At 46.6% G+C, this 21756-nt stretch overlaps 1 protein-coding gene across 1 annotated transcript in view; it reads right to left on the reverse strand.

Annotated features, from left to right (window-relative positions):
- Nucleotides 1-21756, reverse strand: part of PRKAR1B (protein kinase cAMP-dependent type I regulatory subunit beta) — a 516439-nt gene that overhangs the window by 477731 nt on the left and 16952 nt on the right. Inside the window, exon 2 of the mRNA XM_086940549.1 lies at nucleotides 11730-11907. Coding sequence (XP_086796675.1) covers nucleotides 11730-11903 — 174 coding nt within the window. The 5' untranslated portion in view covers nucleotides 11904-11907. The remainder of the gene's footprint in view (nucleotides 1-11729; nucleotides 11908-21756) is intronic.

Consider the following 21756-nt stretch of genomic DNA (forward strand, 5'->3'; position numbering starts at 1 on the left):
CATGGCAATGGCCAGACGGCTTAATCAACTCTTGCCAAATCCGTTTAAGCGTTTTACAACATTGCCTGGGAGAATTCATTTGTCATGATTACCCATGTAAACTTAGGCCCAGAAAAGGTGTGTGAATAGAGTGGTCTCCGAACCCTTTTATCACTGGGAGGGACACTGGACTGGGATGCCAATTCTCATCACTGCTCTTTGCATTGATGGTCAAACACCTGGAAGAGAGAATCCACACAGACGAGGGTATGAGAGGTTTTAGATGGGTTCTGGGTTTGGAAGACTAAGTTTCACGCAATGCGTATGGTCTACTTATTTATCTAAGCCAGCCAAACCAATCAGATCTATGTGTGGCACAATTTTGGAACAAGTCTTGCGTGTATACAGGACTCAAAGTAAACTAGGAAAAGACTAGTGTGTTCCCTGTGCAAAGGATATGCAATCTGGAGGACTGGATTTCACATTCTTCCCAGTGTGGGTGGGCCAAGGGCTTGAGACTGTTAAGGGCCAAACACATAGAGATTAAGGGTAGAGCACAGCGAATTCTAAGAACTACATTTAAAAAATAAATCTGTTTTAGCCGATTCTGCATTGGACAGTCACATAACTAAGGTATCATATTACGCGAGAAACCAAGAGGAATGCTAGTTAGTAAGACATTTGTGCCAGCACGGCGACCCCACACACAAATGTGTGGAAAAGGTGATTTTTTTCCAGCTAAATTTGAAGTTTGCAGGGGGTTCTGGGTACGAAAACGTTGGGTTTTCCACACAAGCCATACCTCACAGGACTCCCCAGTGTGTCTAGTTTTCAGAAATGTGTGGGTTTGGTAGGTTTCCCTAGATAGCCGCGAGTCCAGGGCCAAAAACCCAGGTGCCCCCTGCAAAACCAGGTTGTTTAATGATAGGTGGTTTTGAAGTCTCTACAGTAGAATTTGGGCCACTTCCTGTTGCGGACACTATGCCTACACACACAAGTGTGGTACGATTTTTATCAGGGGACCTAGGGGAATGCAGTGTGGTAGGAAATTTGTGTCAGCCCAGTGATCCCACAACTTTCCCACACAGAAAAGTGAAAAAAATTTGATTTTTTCAGCTCAATTTGAGGTTTGCAGGGGATTCTGGGTAGGGAAACGTTGGAGGATCTATGCAAGCCATACCTCCCTGGACCCTCCAGGGCCTCTAGTTTTCAGAAATGTGTGGGTTTGGTAGGTTTCCCTAGATGGCCGCTCTTACAAAACCAGGTAGTTTTGCTTTAGGTAATTTTGATGTTTCCACAATACGTTTTGGGCCCTTGCCTGTTGCGGGAACTTGACCCACCAAACAAGTCAGGAACCATTTCCATCGGGAGACCTGGGAAAGCACTGGGTGATAGAAGATTTGTGTCAGCCCAGTGATCCTACAACTTTCGCACACAGAAAAGTGAGGAAAACGTGAATTTTTTTCAGGTAAATTTAGGTTTGCAGGGGATTCTGGGTAGAAAAACGTTGGGGGGGTCCCACAAGCCATACCTCCCTGGGCTCCCCCGGGTCTTTACTTTTCAGAAATGTGTGGGTTTGTTAAGTTTCCCTAGTTGGCCCCTAGCCCGGGGCCAAAAAACCATGTGCTTCCAGCAAAACCAGGTAGTTTTATGATAGGTAATTTTAAAGTCTCCACAATATGTTTTGAGCCCTCACCTGTCGCGGGTACTTGTCCCACCCACACAAATGAGGTACCATTTTTATTGGGAAACTTTGCAGAATACGGGGTGGGTGGAAGTTCGTGGACCCACGCAGATTCCAGAACTTTCCATCACATAAATGTCAGGAAAATTTGATTTTTATTTACAAAGTTTGAGGTTTGCAAGGGAATCTGGGTAGCAGAACCTAGGTTTCCCTAGGTGCCAACAGAGCTAGGCTTCAAAATCCACAGCTAGGCACTTTGCAAAAAAAGGGTCAGTTTTCACTGTAAACATGTGGTGTGTCCACATTGTTTTACGCTGTTTCCTGTTGCAGGCACTAGGCCTACCCACACAAGTGAGGTACGATTTTTATCTGAAGACTTTGGGGAAAGCGGGGTGGGTGGAATTTTGTGGATCCACACAGATTCCAGAACCTACCATCACAGAAATGTGAGGAAAATGTGTTTTTTGACAAGGTTTGAGGTTTGCAAGGGATTCTGGGTAACAGAACCTGGTGAGAGCCACAGACGTCACCCCATCCTGGATTGCCCTGGGAGTCTAGTTTAAAAATATGTATAGGTTTGCTAGGCTTCCCTAGGTGCCAGTTGAGCTAGGGTTAACAATCTACAGCTAGGCACTTTGCAAAAAAAGGGTCTGTTTTCACTGTGAAAATGTGGTGTCTCCACGTTGCGTTTTGTGCCGTTTCCTGTCGCAGGCACTAGGCCTGCCCACACAAGTGAGGTATTAACTTTATCGGAAAATCTTTGAGGAATGCGGGGTGGGTGGAATTTTGTGGATCGACACAGATTCTAGAACTTTCCATCAAAGAAATGTGAAGAAAATTTGCTTTTTTGACAAAGTTTGAGGTTTGCAAGGGATTCTGAGAAACAATACCCGGTGAGAGCCACACAGGTCACTCCATCCTGGATTCCCCAGGGTGTCTAGTTTCCAAAAATGTATAGGTTTTGTCCTGCCCGGAGAGGGCTCGCAAAAGGATATTTCCGATCTTCCCAGGCTATCTCCAGATACCGAGCATACGTAGGGAGCTGAAAAAGACGACCCGATGACCATCTTAGGCGACGGACAGTCAAGAACATTGCGGCGACAGCACACAGAGTATATGATATTGGAGATAAGACTAGTAAGCTTTTGGCCTGGTTGGACAGGAAGGAGGGAGGCTACAAACGCGACCGTCATTGATAATAGACGCCTTGGCTGACAACTTTCAGGAGGTGTACACCCCTGAGGTGGGAATAACACCAGGGGAGGCGACAACAGCTCTCCACGATGTACCAACTCAAACCCTTTCACAAGAGGCAGTAGATGAGTTAGAAGCCGATCTGTCACCGGAGGAGATACAGTTGGCCATTAATGCACTCCAGTAAAGCTCCGGTAAAGCACTGGGCCCCAACAGAATCCCTATTGAGTGGTAGAAGGCTATGTCGGAAACGTTGAGTGCACCCCTACTTGACATGTACACCGAAAGCTTGGAGTGAGGGATTCTACCCCTCGATCAACGTAGAGCAACCATTGTGGCGATCCCGAAACCGGGCAAACCACCCATAGAGTGCACATCATATCGCCCGATATCTCTCCTCAATGCCGAAGCCAAAATTCTGGCAAAATTACTGGCCACCAGATTGATGCCTCACCTCGCGCAGTTAATACACCCGGATCAATCGGACTTTATGCCACACAGGAGTACGGCGCTGAATCTCCGCAGAGTACACAGAGCGCTGGCGCGAGCCACACTGCTGACGGAACCGGCGGCCATTCTGTCGTTGGATGCCAGGATGGCGTTCGACATGGTGGAGTGGCAGTACCTTTTTGCAGTATTGGCTCACATGGGCTTCGGCCCCAAATGTATCGTCTGGATTAAGCTACTGTACGCGAGTCCGGTGGCACATGTGGCGGCAAATGGTCATATTTCACGCGAGATAGTGTTAGCTAGGGGGACAAGGCAGAGGTGTCCGCTTTCACCTCTGCTATTTGCCTTGGTCCTGGAGCCGCTGGCCACAATCATTAGAAAATCCCCGCTATTGAGAGGAATACCTTGGGGAGACAACTGGGAAGACAGTCTCCCTCTACGCCGATGACATGTTAATCTATTTGTCGGACCCAGAGAGGGGTATCCCGATATTATTGGCACTGTGTGACGAGCACAGACGGACTTCAGGGTGTAAGATCCACTGGGCGAAATCTGTCATTTATGAGCTTAGAGGTCCCTCCCCGAATATTCCTTCGGACTGCCCACTGGCGATGGCGGGCACCTCCTTCAGATTTCTGGGGATTCATATTACCCGTGAGGACGAAGCCTTTTATGAGCTGAATTTACTACCACCGCTTGCTCGTCTACAAACTGATGCGAGACATTGGAAGGCCCTCCCTTTGACTCTGCTGGGGCGAGCAGCGCTCTTCAAAATGATGACGCTGCCACGTTTCCTTTATGTGTAGGAAAATACGCCGACCCTAATACCGCCCTCCTATTTCCGGAAGGTGGCGGCAGTGGTGACTGGTTTGCTCTGGGGCAACCGCCCAGCTCGTGTAGCACACATGAAGCTTATCCGGGGCTGGTATGACGGTGGAATAGCCCTGCCGAATGTACAATTGTACTACTGGGCTGCTCACTTTAAAATTATTAACCAATGGCTGCACGCCCCGCAAGATGACCCGGCCTATCTCGCAAACAGAGCACAGCTGGGTACACACAGTCTGCTGGCCCGCTTTACCACAAGGGACTAGCAGCAAAACTAATGGGCCCAACTAGGCACACAGTGGCGTTATGGCACAAAGCACAGACGAGGCTCAAATGGGAGGGTGTTATAACAAAACTTACACCTCTGTGGGATACCAAGGCGCTGGGTCAGTTGAGACATAGCACGGGATTCACTCAATGGGACAACATTAGAATCTCCACGGTGGGAGACATGTGGACGAAAGATGGGGTAGTCTCCTTTTCACACCTACAACAGCAATATAACCTGGGCCCGAACGAGACCTACCGTTATATTCAAATAAGACATGCACTGATGACGGCAATAGAGGCGGAGCGGAGATCCCGGAGTCCTCCCCGCTAGAAGATCGACTACTTACCGACTTTATGCAGACTAGCGCCACTTCCCTCACGTACAAAAAAACTACTGAATAACCTTCCAGACCCCCTACAGAAATTGAGGGAGAAATGGGAAAGTGAGATAGGCGGAATGGATGAGATGGACTGGAACGCTGCTATGGCATCGCCGAAGGAAGCGGGCATCTCTGCTCGGTTCCCGACTGGTGCAATTCAAGATATTGCACCGGGTTTATTATACAAGGACCACCCTACACAAATTTCACAGGGCTGACCATCCATATTGTCTGAGGGGGTGTGGGGAGGAAGGTGCACTGTTACATACACTCTGGGAGTGCCCGACTATTGCTGATTATTGGCGACAGGTAATGCGTACCATATCCCAGACTTTAGAACAGGGGTCTCCAAACCGGTCCTGGAGGGCCGGATCCATGCCAGATTTTTGGGATATCTCCATTGAGATACATGTAGTTATTTTAAAAATCTGGCATGGATCCGGCCCTCCAGGACCGGTTTGGAGACCCCTGCTTTAGAAGTATCCATTACACCTGACCCGCGTGTGTGCTTGCTGAATGTATGGGGGCCGAATGACCTGACGCGCCAGGGACAACAATGGGCCATTGTGGGTATTATGGTGGCCAAACGGGATATAGCACAGAGATGGGGGGCGGCGGATGCACCGACTCTGAGGAAGTGGTGTAGGAATATGGATATGCTTCTTGTGATTGAACGAGCAGTATACAAACAGAGGGCCAATCCTCGCAAGTGGAATAGGGTCTGGCTGCCCTGGAACAAATATCGGGGGGAACTGTGTGAGCCGCTGCCGGTGGAGGACATTGATAGTTCAGAGGATGAGGAAGATATAGAATAAATAACCCGAATGCTGACCAGAAACGATGGTAAAGTGGTGTAATGGGATTGACACGGTGTTCTGCCGGATCTACTGGGGAACCCTGAGGAGCATGAGGTACACGGGGAGCGCCAGTACTGACATGCTGGGGTAGAGGATAGAATCATGGGTGCTCAAATGTATGAAGCCTGTTCAATCTATTGAGTCACAAGTTGAGTTATTGTTATAAAATACAAAAGTAAGACAAACTCAGATTTTTCTAAAAATGCTATCCTATTTTCTGCTGTGCTGTCAAAAATTGCTGCCGGACCGCAGGTTGTCGGCTGAACTGCAGTGTATTTAATATTCTTTCTTTCATGTCTTCAAACTGTGTGGCAGCCGACCTCAGGGTTGTAGGCATAATGCTGTGTACATTAAGCAGATGTCAATAACGTCTTACGTTTAAAAAGAAAAAAAAATGTATAGGTTTGCTAGGTTTCCTTAGGTGCCGGCAGAGCGAGGGTTCAAAATCCACAGCTAGGCACTTTGAAAAAAAGGGTACGTTTTCACTGTAAAAACGTGGTGTGTCCACGTTGCGTTTTGGCCAGTTTCTTGTCGCGGGCATTGGGCCTACCTACACAAGTGAGGTACCATTTTTAGGTCTTGCGACCTATCAATGCGCATGCGCATTGAGCGGAGCGAGAATTCAAGTGCTCAAAATCCTCGTCAAACCAAGGGCTTTTTGGTGCGGTTTTCTTTGAGTTCACGTGAATCGCGTGACCAAACAAGCACGCGCATCAGCCTCCCTCCCTCCCTCCTAATTGCATTTTTTAACGGCCGCCAGCACATCAAAGGGCTTCCCCCAGCGTGCGCTCTGCGGCTTCTCCTCCCCTAATTAATCATGGCTGGCCATGTTACTCTCGGCTTCGGCTGCCAAGGGCCTCTGACATGGGTTATTTCCATCTTCTACTCGTTTTTTTTCGTTTTTTTCTTCCTTCCTGTCGTTCTTTCTTCCTTTCTTTCTTTCCGGTCGTTCTTTCATTTTTCTTTCTTTCTTTTTCTTTTCTTTCGTTCCTTCTTTCTCTTCTGTCTGTCTGTCTTTCTTTCTTTTTCTACTTCATGTATGCAGCTGTTCACTCATTCCCATTTGCTTTTATTCACGAGGCACATCCTCCTACCAGTTTCCTTACCTCGTTCCTTTTCACTATCCCCAAGCACTAGTGATGCCCATGTCTTGAACAAGCAGACAATGCTGTTTTGATTGCCCCTTTGCACTAGTGATAGTTATGATATGAAGCCGCATGAAGTGCTATTTTCACTAACATTCTTACTCTTGTGATAGTGATGTCACGGAGGTGCAGACAGTGGTATTTTCACTAGAACCTGCCTAATTTTGGTGCAAATGATATCCCTGCCACGAAGCGCGGAAAGTGGTGCTTCTAGTAATGTCCTTGCACCAGCGATAGCCGAGTGCTGTCACTAAGCCCTGGATCGAGTGAGAGCCGTGCCATGAAGTGAGGACAGTGACAACTCACGACCACCAGGCTCTCCCGCCCCCATCCGGCTTCCCTCCGCGCCTCTGTGCGTTTCATTCTGTGGCAGATTAAACCGCTCTACGATGCGATCCTAACAAGGGCCTCTGACGTGGGTTATTTCCATCTTCTACTCATTTTTTTTCTTTTTTTTGTTCCTTCCTTTCTTTCTTTCTTTCTTTCCTGTCGTTCTTTCATTTTTTCTTTCTTTTTCTTTTCTTTCGTTCCTTCTTTCTCTTCTGTCGGTCTGTCTTTCTTTTTCTACTTCATGTATGCAGCTGTTCACCCATTCCCATTTGCTTTTATTCACGAGGCACATCCTACTACCAGTTTCCTTACCTCGTTCCTTTTCACTATCCCCAAGCACTAGTGATGCCCATGTCTTGAACAAGCAGACAATGCTGTTTTGATTGCCCCTTTGCACTAGTGATAGGTATGATATGAAGCCGCATGAAGTGCTATTTTCACTAACATTCTTACTCTTGTGATAGTGATGTCACGGAGGTGCAGACAGTGGTATTTTCACTAGAACCTGCCTACCTTTGGTGCAAATGATATCCCTGCCACGAAGCGCGGACAGTGGTGCTTCTAGTAATGTCCTTGCACCAGCGATAGCCGAGTGATGTCACTAAGCCCTGGATCGAGTGAGAGCCGTGCCATGAAGTGAGGACAGTGACAACTCACGACCACCAGGCTCTTCCGCCCCCATCCGTCTTCCCTCCGTGCCTCTGTGCGTTTCATTCTGTGGCAGATTAAACCACTCTACGATGCGATCCTAACAAGGGCCTCTGACGTGGGTTATTTCCATCTTCTTCTCGTTTTTTTTCTTTTTTTTGTTTCTTCCTTTCTTTATTTCTTTCTTTACTGTTGTTCTTTCATTTTTCTTTCTTTCTTTTTCTTTTCTTTCGTTCCTTCTTTCTCTTCTGTCTGTCTTTTTTTCTTTTTCTACTTCATGTATGCAGCTGTTCACCCATTCCCATTTGCTTTTATTCACGAGGCACATCCTCCTACCAGTTTCCTTACCTCGTTCCTTTTCACTATCCCCAAGCACTAGTGATGCCCATGTCTTGAACAAGCAGACAATGCTGTTTTGATTGCCCCTTTGCACTAGTGATAGATATGATAGGAAGCCGCATGAAGTGCTATTTTCACTAACATTCTTACTCTTGTGATAGTGATGTCACGGAGGTGCAGACGGTGGTATTTTCACTAGAACCTGCCTACCTTTGGTGCAAATGATATCCCTGCCACAAAGCGTGGAGAGTGGTGCTTCTAGTAATGTGCTTGCACCAGCGATAGCCGAGTGCTGTCACTAAGCCCTGGATCGAGTGAGAGCCGTGCCATGAAGTGAGGACAGTGACAACTCACGGCCACCAGGCTCTCCCGCCCCATGCGGCTTCCCTCTGCGCCTCTGTTTGAGGCATAATGCAGCTTTCTTTCCTCTGACACTGCTCTCAGGACCCCACCTCTGCTGTTTTGCTTGTTTTTTGTTGTTTCCAAGTGCCCCATGCCATGCTTGCACGTTAATAGAGGCAATACCCCTTTCTTTAGATGAGCCACGTCTAAATGATGGGGTGCCATCGCCATTAAACGTGTAAAGAAAGAAAATAAGCAGTTTTGTGTTCAGAAAAAACAATATGTTTTACAATATAAGCTTTAAACAATTTAAATAAACAAATTTGCGTACCTTCATTTTGTAACTGGGCTAAGCTATTGTAATGCATTTCCATTTGGTTCAGACAAAAAACACAGACCGAAAGTCTGCAAGAGTGTGAAACATCACATGTTTTCACCAGTTGGAAACGAAACAAGAACATGATACTTTAGTGCTTTAAGCTGCGTCATAAAGATTGTAATCTGTTGCCTGGCAGCATCTGTGAGATGCAAATCAACTAACAGCAGGAAGCTAAGCTCCGGAAAAAAATAGAAGTCACTGCTGAAGTAAAGTGTAAAAACACAACTCCCCCTTCGCATATGTTTAAATGCACGGAAAATGCTATTACTTTGTAGTCGTCAACATAAATAAAAATGTCATCTTTGCCTATATTTTACAAAGAGAACGGACCCAGGAAACTCTGTCAAAAGCCGTAAAATACATCACCAAGAAAAGATGTAAATTAAAACATTAGCTTTACTTAAAATACTGTTGGCCAGGCCCCTTGCCCCTATGCGTCTTAGTGTCACTGCGCCTGCAGCACCACTAATGCATACATGTAAATCATCAGTGTGAACTATGCCCATGCTGTTAATAGGATCTCTGCTAATATTACAAGGAACAATTTAATAACAGCCCCAGCAACACTAACAATACATACTAAGTCCAGTAAACTCAGCTGTCAAACAGCAAGTATTAAATCGTAATTAAAGCACTAGTCTGGGTCATTACTACAGTTTCTGTGTTAAATATTAAGGGACACCACCACATCACTCAGGGACACCATCACACCACTCAGCAACACCACCACACCACTCAGGGACATCACCACACCACTCAGGGACACCACCACATCATCACTCAGAGACACCACCACACTACTCAGGGACCCCACCACACCACTCAGTGACACCACCACACACTCAGGGACACCACCACACCACTCAGGGACACCACCACACCACTCGGGGACACCACCACAGCACTGAGGGACACCACCACAGCCCTCAGGGACACCACCACAGCCCTCAGGGACACCAACACGGCACTCAGGGACACCACCACAGCCCTTAGGGACACCAACACAGCACTCAGGGACACCACCACATCACTGATGTACACCACAATATCAATCAGGGACACCACCACACCATTCAGGGACACCACCACACCACTCAGGGACACCACCACATCACTCTGGGACACCACCACATCACTCACGGACACCACCACATCACTCTGGGACACCACCACATCACTCTGGGACACCACCACATCACTCTGGGACTCCACCACATCACTTTAATACACCACCACATCACTGAGCACCATAACAGCATCACTCAGCACCACAACAGCACTGTCCTTGTTGGCTAACAACAAGCATTCCCATAGCCAATAGGACTCGCATTAGGAAAGTGTAAGCTATTGGCTTTGTAAATAACAATGCTATTAATTTATATATTTTCAATGCCAACACATATTAAAAAGATAATTGTCATTTACAATACCAATAGCTCACACTTTCCTAATGCGAGACCTATTGGCTACGCCAGTGCTTGTTATCATAGGAATGAAAATGTGGAGTGTCCACGTTGCATCTTGGACCGTTTCCTGTTGCGGGCACTAGGCCTACCCACACAAGTGAGGTACCATTTTAATGAGATACTTAGGGGAACACACAATTGTAGAGCAACTGTCAATACCTATTGACTTTTGATGCATTTCTGCCTTCCAAATGTTTGACAATGTGTAAAAAAGAAGTCATTTTGAAAAATGTGCTATAATTCACATGCTAGTATGGGTACCCACAATTTGAGAGATGTGCAAATTGCTACTGTTTCTAAACTCTATATTTTGTTCCCATTTCGGAACTACATAGGTGTCTTTGATACCTATTTTTCACTATTTATATTTTACCAAATAAATTGCTATATACCCGGTACACAATGACAAAACATTGCAAGACGCTGCTCAGTTATTGGCTCTGGGTTCCTCGGGTTTTTGGTGAACCTACAAGTCCTATATACGCCCAAAACCAGAAGGGTCCAGGGGACGTAACAGTATATTGCTTTAAAACATCTGTCATACTTAGAAGAAGTTACAGGTGAAAACGTTGGCACAAATGGCTGTTTTGTTCAACTCATTTTACATTTGTTTTAGTTTTAACTGTTAGTTTCTATAAAAAAACCTTGAAGGATCTACACAAATGACCCCTTGCTGAATTTGGAATTTTGTCTACTTGTCTGAAATGTATAGCTTTCCATGATCCATTATTGCTTTCACACCCTTTTCCACAACTAACTGGAAAGAGGTTGAAAGCACCAAAACAGCAAAAATAGTCAATGTCCCAGTAAAATGCCAAAACTGTACAAAAAAAGGTTTGTTTCTGACAAAAGTCTGTCAATCTCTGGAAGCTGTGAAGATGGTGATTTTAGCACCACAAATCCTTTGTTGATACCATCTGCAGGGAGAAAAACAGACGCTTTCTTCTGCAGCACTTTTCTCCCATTTTTCCTCCCTCAAAAAAAAGAAATTTAGCTGTATTTGACTAATTTCTGGGTCCCCTCCAGAGGAATCAACAAACCCTGGGTACCTTTAAAATCCCCATGATGTTGGAAGAAAAGGGTGCAAATTTGGCATGGATACCTTATATGGTCAAAAAGTTACATGGGCCTAAGTGCGAACTATCCCAACTAGCCAAAAAAAGGCTTAGCATGGGGGGACCTAGTAGCGAAGGGGTTAATGAAACAAACATGAAAACATTGTAAGACATGGATAACATGAGGAATTAAAATTATTTAAATACATTTTATTCTTTGATAAAAGTAATATTTCCTTCATCTCAGCGCTTTTGGTATTAACGGTAGGATAATAAGACAACAGCAAATACTATTGGTCTGAAAATAATCATAATACTTGAAAAGTTCTTTTAGTAATTACATTGACAGCATGCATAAAATAAAAGCTTCTGAAAAAACTGACCTTTTCTAATTTCTCAAAGTGTTCTCGCAGGAATTTCATTGGGCGCTCCGGTTTTGCTATGCAAAGATTCACAATGCATTCTTTCAGGATATGTTGGATACTATACTTCTGAACATAAATTTCGCATCCTTTTAAACTCTCATCTTCTTCAGCAGAGGAGGAGGAAGTAGCCATATTTCTGAAATGGAATATATATATCACCATGAACTATGCTTTAACAAAACTACCTAATTGAAATAAAAAGTGGAAATTAAGTCTATTGTTTAAATGAGGGGTAAAGCTCCCATTGCATGTGCAAAATATTGAGACAGCCTATGAAAGCCACCTGTATTTTTAGGTTTTTCATCTTCTTTTTCCAATTTTCATAGTGTTCTTCCTGCAATTATCTTATAGCCATTTTTCTGTATGGATTTAACATATAAAAACATGCATTATACTGATTATGTTATAACCCATAGATGTCTTTATTGTTGCACACTGTAGCATAACTATGCGATGTAATACTACAACATAGATGCCTTTTGTAATTTTGATTTAAACTTGACTGTTATATTATCTGTACCTCTAGATGGAGGATCTGTTCATTTTTTCGCCAATATAAATAAAAAGTTAAAAAGAAAGGTTTACCATTACACAATACAATTCTACTGTCTAACGTTTAGCTTTCAAAATTGGGATAATGCAGAATATAAAGGATTGATAGCTAATTCACACACAAAATTGGAACGTTGAGAGCAGAAGAATTACAACATCTACTATGCTATACTCCAGTGCTCCAAGTCTAAACCAGAAGCAGCTTTCCCTCAGTTCAAGATTTCGTAAATTTCGTTTGTGTTTCAACTTTATTGTGCCAATAGCACCCCTGTACAGCATTTTCAAGTTGGGGTAGGTTGGAATTCAACTAAGTAAACCTTCAAAATATCCCAAGAATAAACATTATCACCCACTATCCAACACTTGTACCTTGTAGGAACTTACCCTCTATTCTAACGTCAACCCTCGTACTCCCTAGGAATAGAAAGCCAATGACCAAATAATAGAAACCCATTAAAGGTAGGATTGCAGTCCAATTACACTACAGCTGCTGCTCATTAATTTTTTCTTTTTTTGCAGGATCCTTCATGCTGGCATAAAAAAAATATAAAGCAACTAGAGCGCAGAGAATCATATTCTTCTTCTTATTGTGGGTTACTGTCATCATAGATAGCAAAATCTGCAAATATGGTGTTCTGTTTGGAATAAGAGGGTGAGGCTTGGTGGGAAAACATCGACCTCTTTATACAGTTAACCACACATCATAATGAATTTATCTGAACAGTCAGATGATGTATTAACTTTCCCAGCCATGAAATAAACAAAGTAGGTGAGACCAAAGGGGCACACATACACTTCACAAATCATCTGGAGGCATTGGCGTGTACGAGGTGCTAACTGGTGGGTGGAGCAAAAGTACAAAGACACTTAGCTACAATAGTTGTTGGGCTTGGTGTTGGTTCTAGTTTGCATCAGTCCTGTGTTCTGCACCTTTTTTGTTCTCCACCTGAGGTCTGTGTTAGGTCCTTAGTTTATTGATCTGCATTTCTTGCCCCTAAATCATTTTTGAATTGGTCTGCAGTTCTTCAACTACTTCCAACTACTGGCTCTGCCTGGGTGGCCTTGTGGGGCGAGGCTGCGCTAGATACAACTGCAATACTTTCCCCTATTATTTTAAATAGTCCTAGAATGCATACTATCTTAAAGGAAATGTGGTGATCGCCACCATAAATATTTTGCACAGTTTGCCAAAATGCAGGATTTAGATCTAAATTATTTACTTATTGCAGCACTGACATATTGTCTGATTTTTAAAAGAATGTAAAAGTTCACCTTGCCTATGCCCATACACTGGACAGCAAAAAACCTCCTAAGATTTAATTTAGGGAAGTACAGCTAACCCTTGTGAACACCTCTCCATATCTTTCCCAAAACCATACAGGAGAAACAAACTCTCTTGAACACTGCGGATTCCATGCAGTTCATGTGAGAAATGCGCGTGCACAAAAATCCGCTCCCCCACCAAGCAAGACAAGCCAAGAACATCAAAGCGACCGGCCACTTTGAGTCCATTTGCCAACAGCCACTTCACGCGCTGCGCAGGTCTTAAACAGGACCATCTGCTCGTGAGCGCTGTGAGGGGGGTGGGCAAGCATGCCCACCCCCCTCACAGCGCTCGTGGCACATGGCAGCATATGTCTTCAAGTTTGTGCAGTTTACGGTAGGTACACACCAGATGATTTGCGCAGAGGACACTTAATTTTTCAGTATCTTTTTTAATTTACCATTAAACAGGATGGCCCAGCTTCAAAGTCCACCACTCTGCCCGTAACCACTCTGCCCGTAACCGTTTGCATAAGGATGTGAAAGACGGGTCTGCTCTTTCAAAACTGGTAGCTCTGGCCATAGCGCCACATTTGTCACGCCTTCTGTTCTAAGAACAGCTCTCTCTCTCTTTCCCCCACATAATGCACTTTTGCTTGGTGTTAAAAACAAGCACTTATTGGCTGCTTTGCCCCGTAAGTTATTAATTTTCTATTTTGCCGTTGCATCTCACACGCCTGAGACATGGTGAGTTTATTCTGTTATTGACTATTTCCTACTTATTCATTTAACACAGTTCAGCAAGGTCGCAGAACTTAGTCAAATATCCAAAATCAATGCATCTAATTAATCGCTCCCACCCCCATTGTGGCTCTCCTGTTCTCACTCACTCTTCCTTTTCACACTCTCTTCCTGTACTCTCTCTCAGGCCTGCTTTCCAGCCTTACTTAAGCTGCGTTTCCCTATTTTCGCCCGACCCTCTTTCTCTCTCTCTCTCTCTCTCTCTCCTACACCGTATCTTCCGGTCCATTCCCGCTTTGTTCCCCTTATGCTTCCTTCGGCACTATTCACTAGCCCTCTTTTCATAGAGAGTTATTAACTGAATGGGCAGAGTTCAGAGCGGACCACTCCAGGGGATGTGGAGGGAGCGGGGACAGTTTATGGCAAAACAGTTTAGTTTCACTGATATTTACACCACTGATAACCGCCCATGTTTGGGCCTGTGTCTACTAGGATGTTGTTAGCTTACGTTAATAAAAGATGAAGCAGGTGAGAGATTCACCTTTCCTCAATCCTTATCGCACTCTAAAAAAAGCTTCTTAAATTTTACGAACTAGTCTTTCAAAACCTAATTCAGCCTTAGTAACTACAACCGCCAACAATGACATGCTTGCTGAAACATTTCCGAAGTTTACTTTCCATAAACTTTAAGATTTGACATGTGAAATGCGTTGTCATAATAACATAAAACGGTCTGAAGGAAAATTTACAAACATTCTCCTGCATAAAGCAATAGGGTAGGCATTTAATTGCACTGATTTCAAGCACTAACGTGCTCTTACTCCCCAAGTACCGATGTGTTATTGAACTATAATCTTTTTAAAGCGGTTGGGAAGGCTTCAGTGTCCGAAATTGTTTCTTTAACTTTGGCCACTCTATTCTTTTTGTTGAATGCAGTGTCTCTCTCACACACACACTCTCACACTCTCTCTCTCTCACACTCTCTCTAACACTCTCTCTGACACTCTATCTCACTGTGGGCTGGTGGGGGTAGCGGACCGGAATAACAGGCGTGGAGGCCGTATGTAGTGGGCTATCTCGTAGCCGGTGTTTATTATTATACAAAGGTGAAACAAGAAAGTAGAGAGTTCCAAAGGGCTGGGATTCCGATTCCGGGGAAGGAAGTTGTCCGGGTAGGGTCTTCCAGGGACAGCCGTTGGTCTTGACGGTAGTCGGGCCAATCCTCGAGGTCTCGATAGGCTCAGCTCTCGGACGGTGGTCCTCGGAGGGGGGAAAGGAGAGAGAAAAGAGGGCCGTTAGCTCTGTCGGTGGATCTAAGAACAAGATCCTGTTCCTTCACCGGAGTGTTGGGGTTAGAACGACTGTGAGGAAAGGGACGGGAGGGGGTAAGAGGGACGGAGATATAGTTCGGATAGGAAATAGGGTGACGTTGGTGTCAGGACGTGCAAGGATATTTATCTACAGTCGTGATAGTGCCACTCACTCGTATATACAACCTATATACAGTGTACAGTGAATCGTGAGGGGGGGGGAAACTATATTATACACGTGCATATATACAGACTACTTATTTACACACTCTCTTAACGCCTACTATTCACACACGGAACTGGTACTCACTTGGCCCGCCGCAACTCCGTCCTTGAGTTGCGGCCGCTCTCCAGCGTCCTCCTCTGGACTCCACCAGTCCTCCGTCCAGACCTCGTCTCCTGGTTCCGGATCGTCTCTCTCTTCCGGGGGTTCTTCGCACGCCGTCTCCTGCCACGAGTCTTCCTGCTTGAACGCTGTGTTTCGGATTCTTCCGGCTTTTCTGTGATCCGCCTCCTGAAAGGGGGAGGGACTTCCGGGGTCACGAGGAGGTACTTCCGTTGTGTTCCGCGTTGGGACTGGTTCCTGTAGGGAAAAAGAAAGGGGTGGAGTCCGGGTTGTTTTGGTGGTTCGGGACTGAGGTGCAGATCGAGAGGGATGACGTAACATCGGTGCGGCAGAGGCCGTGCTCTCATCACATTCCCTTCCCCTAGCTGTCTTTCTTGATCGGGTAATTTGACAAGGATATCGGGAAAGATAGTCAGCGTTGGCTTGATCTGCGCCCTTCCTGTGGAGAGTCTTGAACCTGAAGGGTTGGAGGGAAAGGAACCAACGAAGGACTCTTTCGTTGTGTCCTTTGTTACGGGCCATCCATTCCAGAGGGGCATGGTCAGTGTATAGTACAAATTCTCTACCCTCTAGATAGTAACGTAGACTGTCTACCGCCCACTTGATGGCGAGGGCCTCCTTCTCAACTACGGCATAGTTCTTCTCCCGGGGAAATAATTTTCTGCTCAAAAAAAGGATGGGTCGCTCTTCGCCATTGTGGTCGCTCTGAGAGAGAACTGCTCCCAGCCCCTGCTCGGAAGCGTCAGTTTGGAGTATAAAGGGTTTTGAGTAGTCTGGGCTGATAAGAACGGGACTGGAAAGTAGGACGTCTTTTAGACGTTGGAAGGCATCAAGTAAGGAGGGGTGGGGTTGTCTCAGTGCTTCTTCGGCTTTTACAGTTTTCTTTAACAGGTCTGTGAGGGGCGCTGCGATCTGAGAAAACCGGGGTATAAAGCGTCTGTAATACCCTAAAAGGCCTAAGAAAGCCCCTAGTTCTTTCTGGGTCTGAGGAAAAGGGATGGCATGGATAGCGGCTATTTTATTGTTTTGGGGGCGGATCAATCCTTCCCCCAACAGGAAACCTAAATATTTTACCGTCTGAGCAGCCAAGGTGGTTTTCAAGGGATTGATCGTGAACCCATAAGACCCCAGAGAGTGTATTACTTTGGCTAGATGACCCAAATGCTGCTCCCAATCATCACTATAGATGATGATGTCATCTAGATAGGCACCAGCGTAAGAAACATGGGGTTTTAATACCAAATTCATGGCTCGCTGAAAGGTGGCTGGAGCGCCGTGCAACCCGAAGGGCATCACCGTGAATTGGTATAGACCTTCAGGGGTGGAAAAAGCCGTTTTCTTCTTGTCGGCAGGACGTAAGGGAATCTGCCAATACCCTTTACAAAGGTCTAACGTGCTGATGAATTTGGCCCTACCGATACGTTCGATCATTTCATCAACCCTAGGAAGGGGATATGTATCGAAGGAGGAGATCTTATTGATTTCACGGAAATCGATACAAAAACGAACCGATCCGTCTGGTTTGGGGACTAGTACTATCGGTGAGTTCCAATCGCTACTGGAAGGCTCGATGATCCCCATGTCAAGCATCTGGGCTACCTCCTCTCGGATAATGGGTCTACGAGCCTCAGGTAGCCGGTAAGGCCGCTGACGGACCGTTTTGCCTGGTTCCGTAATGATGGCATGTTCGACTACTGAGGTGAGGCCAGGAGAGGAGGAGAATACCTGTTGTAAGGGTCGAAGGGCGGACCTGAGCTCTTGTTTCCGTTGATCCCCTAGTTCCGAGTCTATACAGACGTCATAGGAGAGGTCTGACTCTGGGGAGCTGGTCAGTAGGACCGGACGAGGTCCAACCCACTCTTTTAATAGATTCACATGGAAGATTTGTGTGGTTCGACGGACAGGGTCGAGCTCAATTTCATAGGTCACGGGAGTGACCTGTCTCAGAATTGGAAAGGGACCTTGCCATTGTCCTAACAGTTTGTGGTCGGAAGATGGCATTAAGAGAAGGACCAACTGGCCAGGAAGAAAGGAACGAGGTTTGGTACCCTTGTCATATTGTTGCTTTTGTTTAGCTTGGGCTACTACCAGGTTCTGGCGAACAATGTCCCTTATTTGCCCCAGGTGGGTTTTGAGATTTTGTACGTACTCGGGCAGAGGTCGGGTTCGGTTGGGTTCTGCCTCCCAGGCCTCTTTGGCCATATCAAGCAGGGTCCGAGGGGGTCTACCATACAGAAGTTCATAAGGGGAAAACCCCGTACTGCTTTGCACCTTGCAGCGTATGGCAAAGAGGGCCAGGGGTAACATTTCCTCCCACCTCTTACTTTCTAGGGCCAAGAGTTTCTTCAGGGTAGTTTTCAGGGTAGCATTATAACGCTCCACCAGACCATCCGTTTGGGGGTGGTATGCGGATGTTCTAATTTGTTTTACACCTAGTTGGGAGCACACCTGTTTCATGAGGGAGGATATGAAAGGAGTTCCCTGGTCTGTCAGGATTTCCCTGGGAAAACCAACCCGGGAAAAAATGGAAATTAGGGCTTTAGCAATGTTCTGACTGGTAGGCTGACGGAGAGGGACGGCTTCAGGGAAGCGGGTCGCGTAATCTACTAGGACTAATGCATACCGACAACCGCTTCGGGAAGGGAGCAGAGGGCCTATAATATCCATCCCCACTCTACTGAAGGGGATGTCTATCAAAGGAAGGGGTTGTAGAGGGACTCTAGGAGGGCGATACCGGCTATTCTTCTGGCAAATGGGGCAGGCTCTACAGTACTGTTTGACTTGCTGATGGATGCCTGGCCAGTAAAACTTTTCTAGGATAGCCTGACTCGTCTTTTCGTCACTGAAATGACCCCCAAGTAGATGGCTATGAGCCAGAAACAACACTTTGTCGCGGAAGGGTCCTGGAACCAATAACTGGGACGGTTGTTGGGGTCCTCCTTTTCTGTATAAGAGACCGTCCTTTTTATAGAAGTGAGGACCTACATGCTGTGGATCTTCTTGGTCCAGGGCTCTTCCCCAGGCTTCTTGTAGAATAGGGTCTTCCTGTTGAGCAGCGCGAAATTCTTGGTCGACTTCCCATGGATGTTCTTCTACACGTACTGGAAACGCTGTGGAGTAGTTCCTCTTCTCCTTTTTCTTTTGGGTTTTTGTTTTGACGGGCTGAATGTTTTCGGTTCCGACTATAGGAGAACTGTCGGGAAAAGGAGCCTCGGACCACCACTTCTCTAGGCTAGTGGTGGTGTCCTGGAGAAGTCGAGGAAGACCAGGGTAATCGCTGCCCAAAATAACCTGTTCTGGCAGGGAAGGAATAAGTCCGACATTCAGGGTACTTCCAGGATCTAGGGAGTGTTGTACTTTGACTTCGGCTGTAGGGTACACCTTGGTGTCTCCGTGTACACACTGAATAGCAACTGTACCAGTTATAGGTCCGATTGCATGGGGTATCTCTTGAGGTCTGAGAACGCTCTGTCTGCATCCAGTGTCAGCAAGGGCAGATATCTGATGTCCATCAATTCGTACTGGTCGATGGAAAGCGGGAGGAGATGGACCAGAAGCCAAACACACATAGTTCCGAGCCATTCCCACCTCCATCGGCTCTTCTTTTTGGGGACAAACCCGAGCAATGTGTCCGTAACCTCCACAATTGTAGCACTGGGGACCAGGCGGCGGTGGTCTGGACATCACTGGATAAGGGACTAACGGAGGAGGTTCTGATTTCTTGGTTACAAATGGCCGGGGTCCTCGGGGTTGACCATGGGGCTGAGGCCGGTGACTATGTTCTTCTTTAGGTTTCTGTAAGTCCTGGGCGCGACTGTACGCGCTGGCAATTTCAATGGCGTTCTCTAGGGTCAACCGTGCGTGCTGACGAACCCACTTTTGAGTGGCGGGATGGAGTGAAGCCAAGAATTGCTCCAAATAAATCTTTGAAAGTATTTCTTCCTTAGTGGCGGTTGCGGATTTCAGCCACCGGTCTGCCAGATCTTTGATTCGAAAGGAGAGGGCTCTTGGTGTTTCCTGTGGTCCTTCCTTTGCTTGACGGAGTCGTACCCGATAGGTTTCATCATCGATACCTAACCTTTCAAGTATACACCTCTTGATGTCGGCATAAGGGGTCAGGCCCTGTACATTGGCCTGTTGGAAGGCTGCCTGCAGTTCACCGGTTAGTAACGGACCCAGGTAATGACCCCAGCGGTCGGCAGGCCAGGCAGCGGCTGTGGCTAACCGTTCAAAATTGGTAAAAAAGAAATCCGGATCTTCGCCCGGTACATATTTTTGGAGGACCACCGAAGGAAGGGACGCGGTGGGTCGTTGTTGGCCCAGTACATCTGTAAGCCTCCCCAGAGCCTGACCCTGAGCGGTTCCTTGCCCCTTCAAGACATCGTGCAATTGTCCGCGGTCTTCTTCGGCCGTCTTGAGGAAGAGTTCCATCATTTTCCCAAGCTGTTCTTGGGAATCTGCTAGTTTCTGCACTGCGGCCTCCATGCTTCCGGTATATCCCACTTCTGACACCACTTGTGGGCTGGTGGGGGTAGCGGACCGGAATAACAGGCGTGGAGGCCGTATGTAGTGGGCTATCTCGTAGCCGGTGTTTATTATTATACAAAGGTGAAACAAGAAAGTAGAGAGTTCCAAAGGGCTGGGATTCCGATTCCGGGGAAGGAAGTTGTCCGGGTAGGGTCTTCCAGGGACAGCCGTTGGTCTTGACGGTAGTCGGGCCAATCCTCGAGGTCTCGATAGGCTCAGCTCTCGGACGGTGGTCCTCGGAGGGGGGAAAGGAGAGAGAAAAGAGGGCCGTTAGCTCTGTCGGTGGATCTAAGAACAAGATCCTGTTCCTTCACCGGAGTGTTGGGGTTAGAACGACTGTGAGGAAAGGGACGGGAGGGGGTAAGAGGGACGGAGATATAGTTCGGATAGGAAATAGGGTGACGTTGGTGTCAGGACGTGCAAGGATATTTATCTACAGTCGTGATAGTGCCACTCACTCGTATATACAACCTATATACAGTGTACAGTGAATCGTGAGGGGGGGGGAAACTATATTATACACGTGCATATATACAGACTACTTATTTACACACTCTCTTAACGCCTACTATTCACACACGGAACTGGTACTCACTTGGCCCGCCGCAACTCCGTCCTTGAGTTGCGGCCGCTCTCCAGCGTCCTCCTCTGGACTCCACCAGTCCTCCGTCCAGACCTCGTCTCCTGGTTCCGGATCGTCTCTCTCTTCCGGGGGTTCTTCGCACGCCGTCTCCTGCCACGAGTCTTCCTGCTTGAACGCTGTGTTTCGGATTCTTCCGGCTTTTCTGTGATCCGCCTCCTGAAAGGGGGAGGGACTTCCGGGGTCACGAGGAGGTACTTCCGTTGTGTTCCGCGTTGGGACTGGTTCCTGTAGGGAAAAAGAAAGGGGTGGAGTCCGGGTTGTTTTGGTGGTTCGGGACTGAGGTGCAGATCGAGAGGGATGACGTAACATCGGTGCGGCAGAGGCCGTGCTCTCATCACACTCACACACTCTCTCACACACACTCTCTCACACACACTCTCTGTCTCTCACACACAGACTCTCTCACACACACACACTCACACACACACACACACTCTCACACACACACACTTTCTCTCTCACTCTCTCACACAAACTCTCTCTCACACACTCTCTCACACACACACTCTCTCACACTCTTTCTCTCTCACACTCTTTCTCTCTCACACACTCTCTCTCCCACTCACACACACACTCTCACTCACACACTCTCACTCACACACA

The sequence above is a fragment of the Lissotriton vulgaris genome, chromosome 10 (assembly GCF_964263255.1).
Source record: "Lissotriton vulgaris chromosome 10, aLisVul1.2, whole genome shotgun sequence".
NCBI lineage: Eukaryota > Metazoa > Chordata > Amphibia > Caudata > Salamandridae > Lissotriton > Lissotriton vulgaris.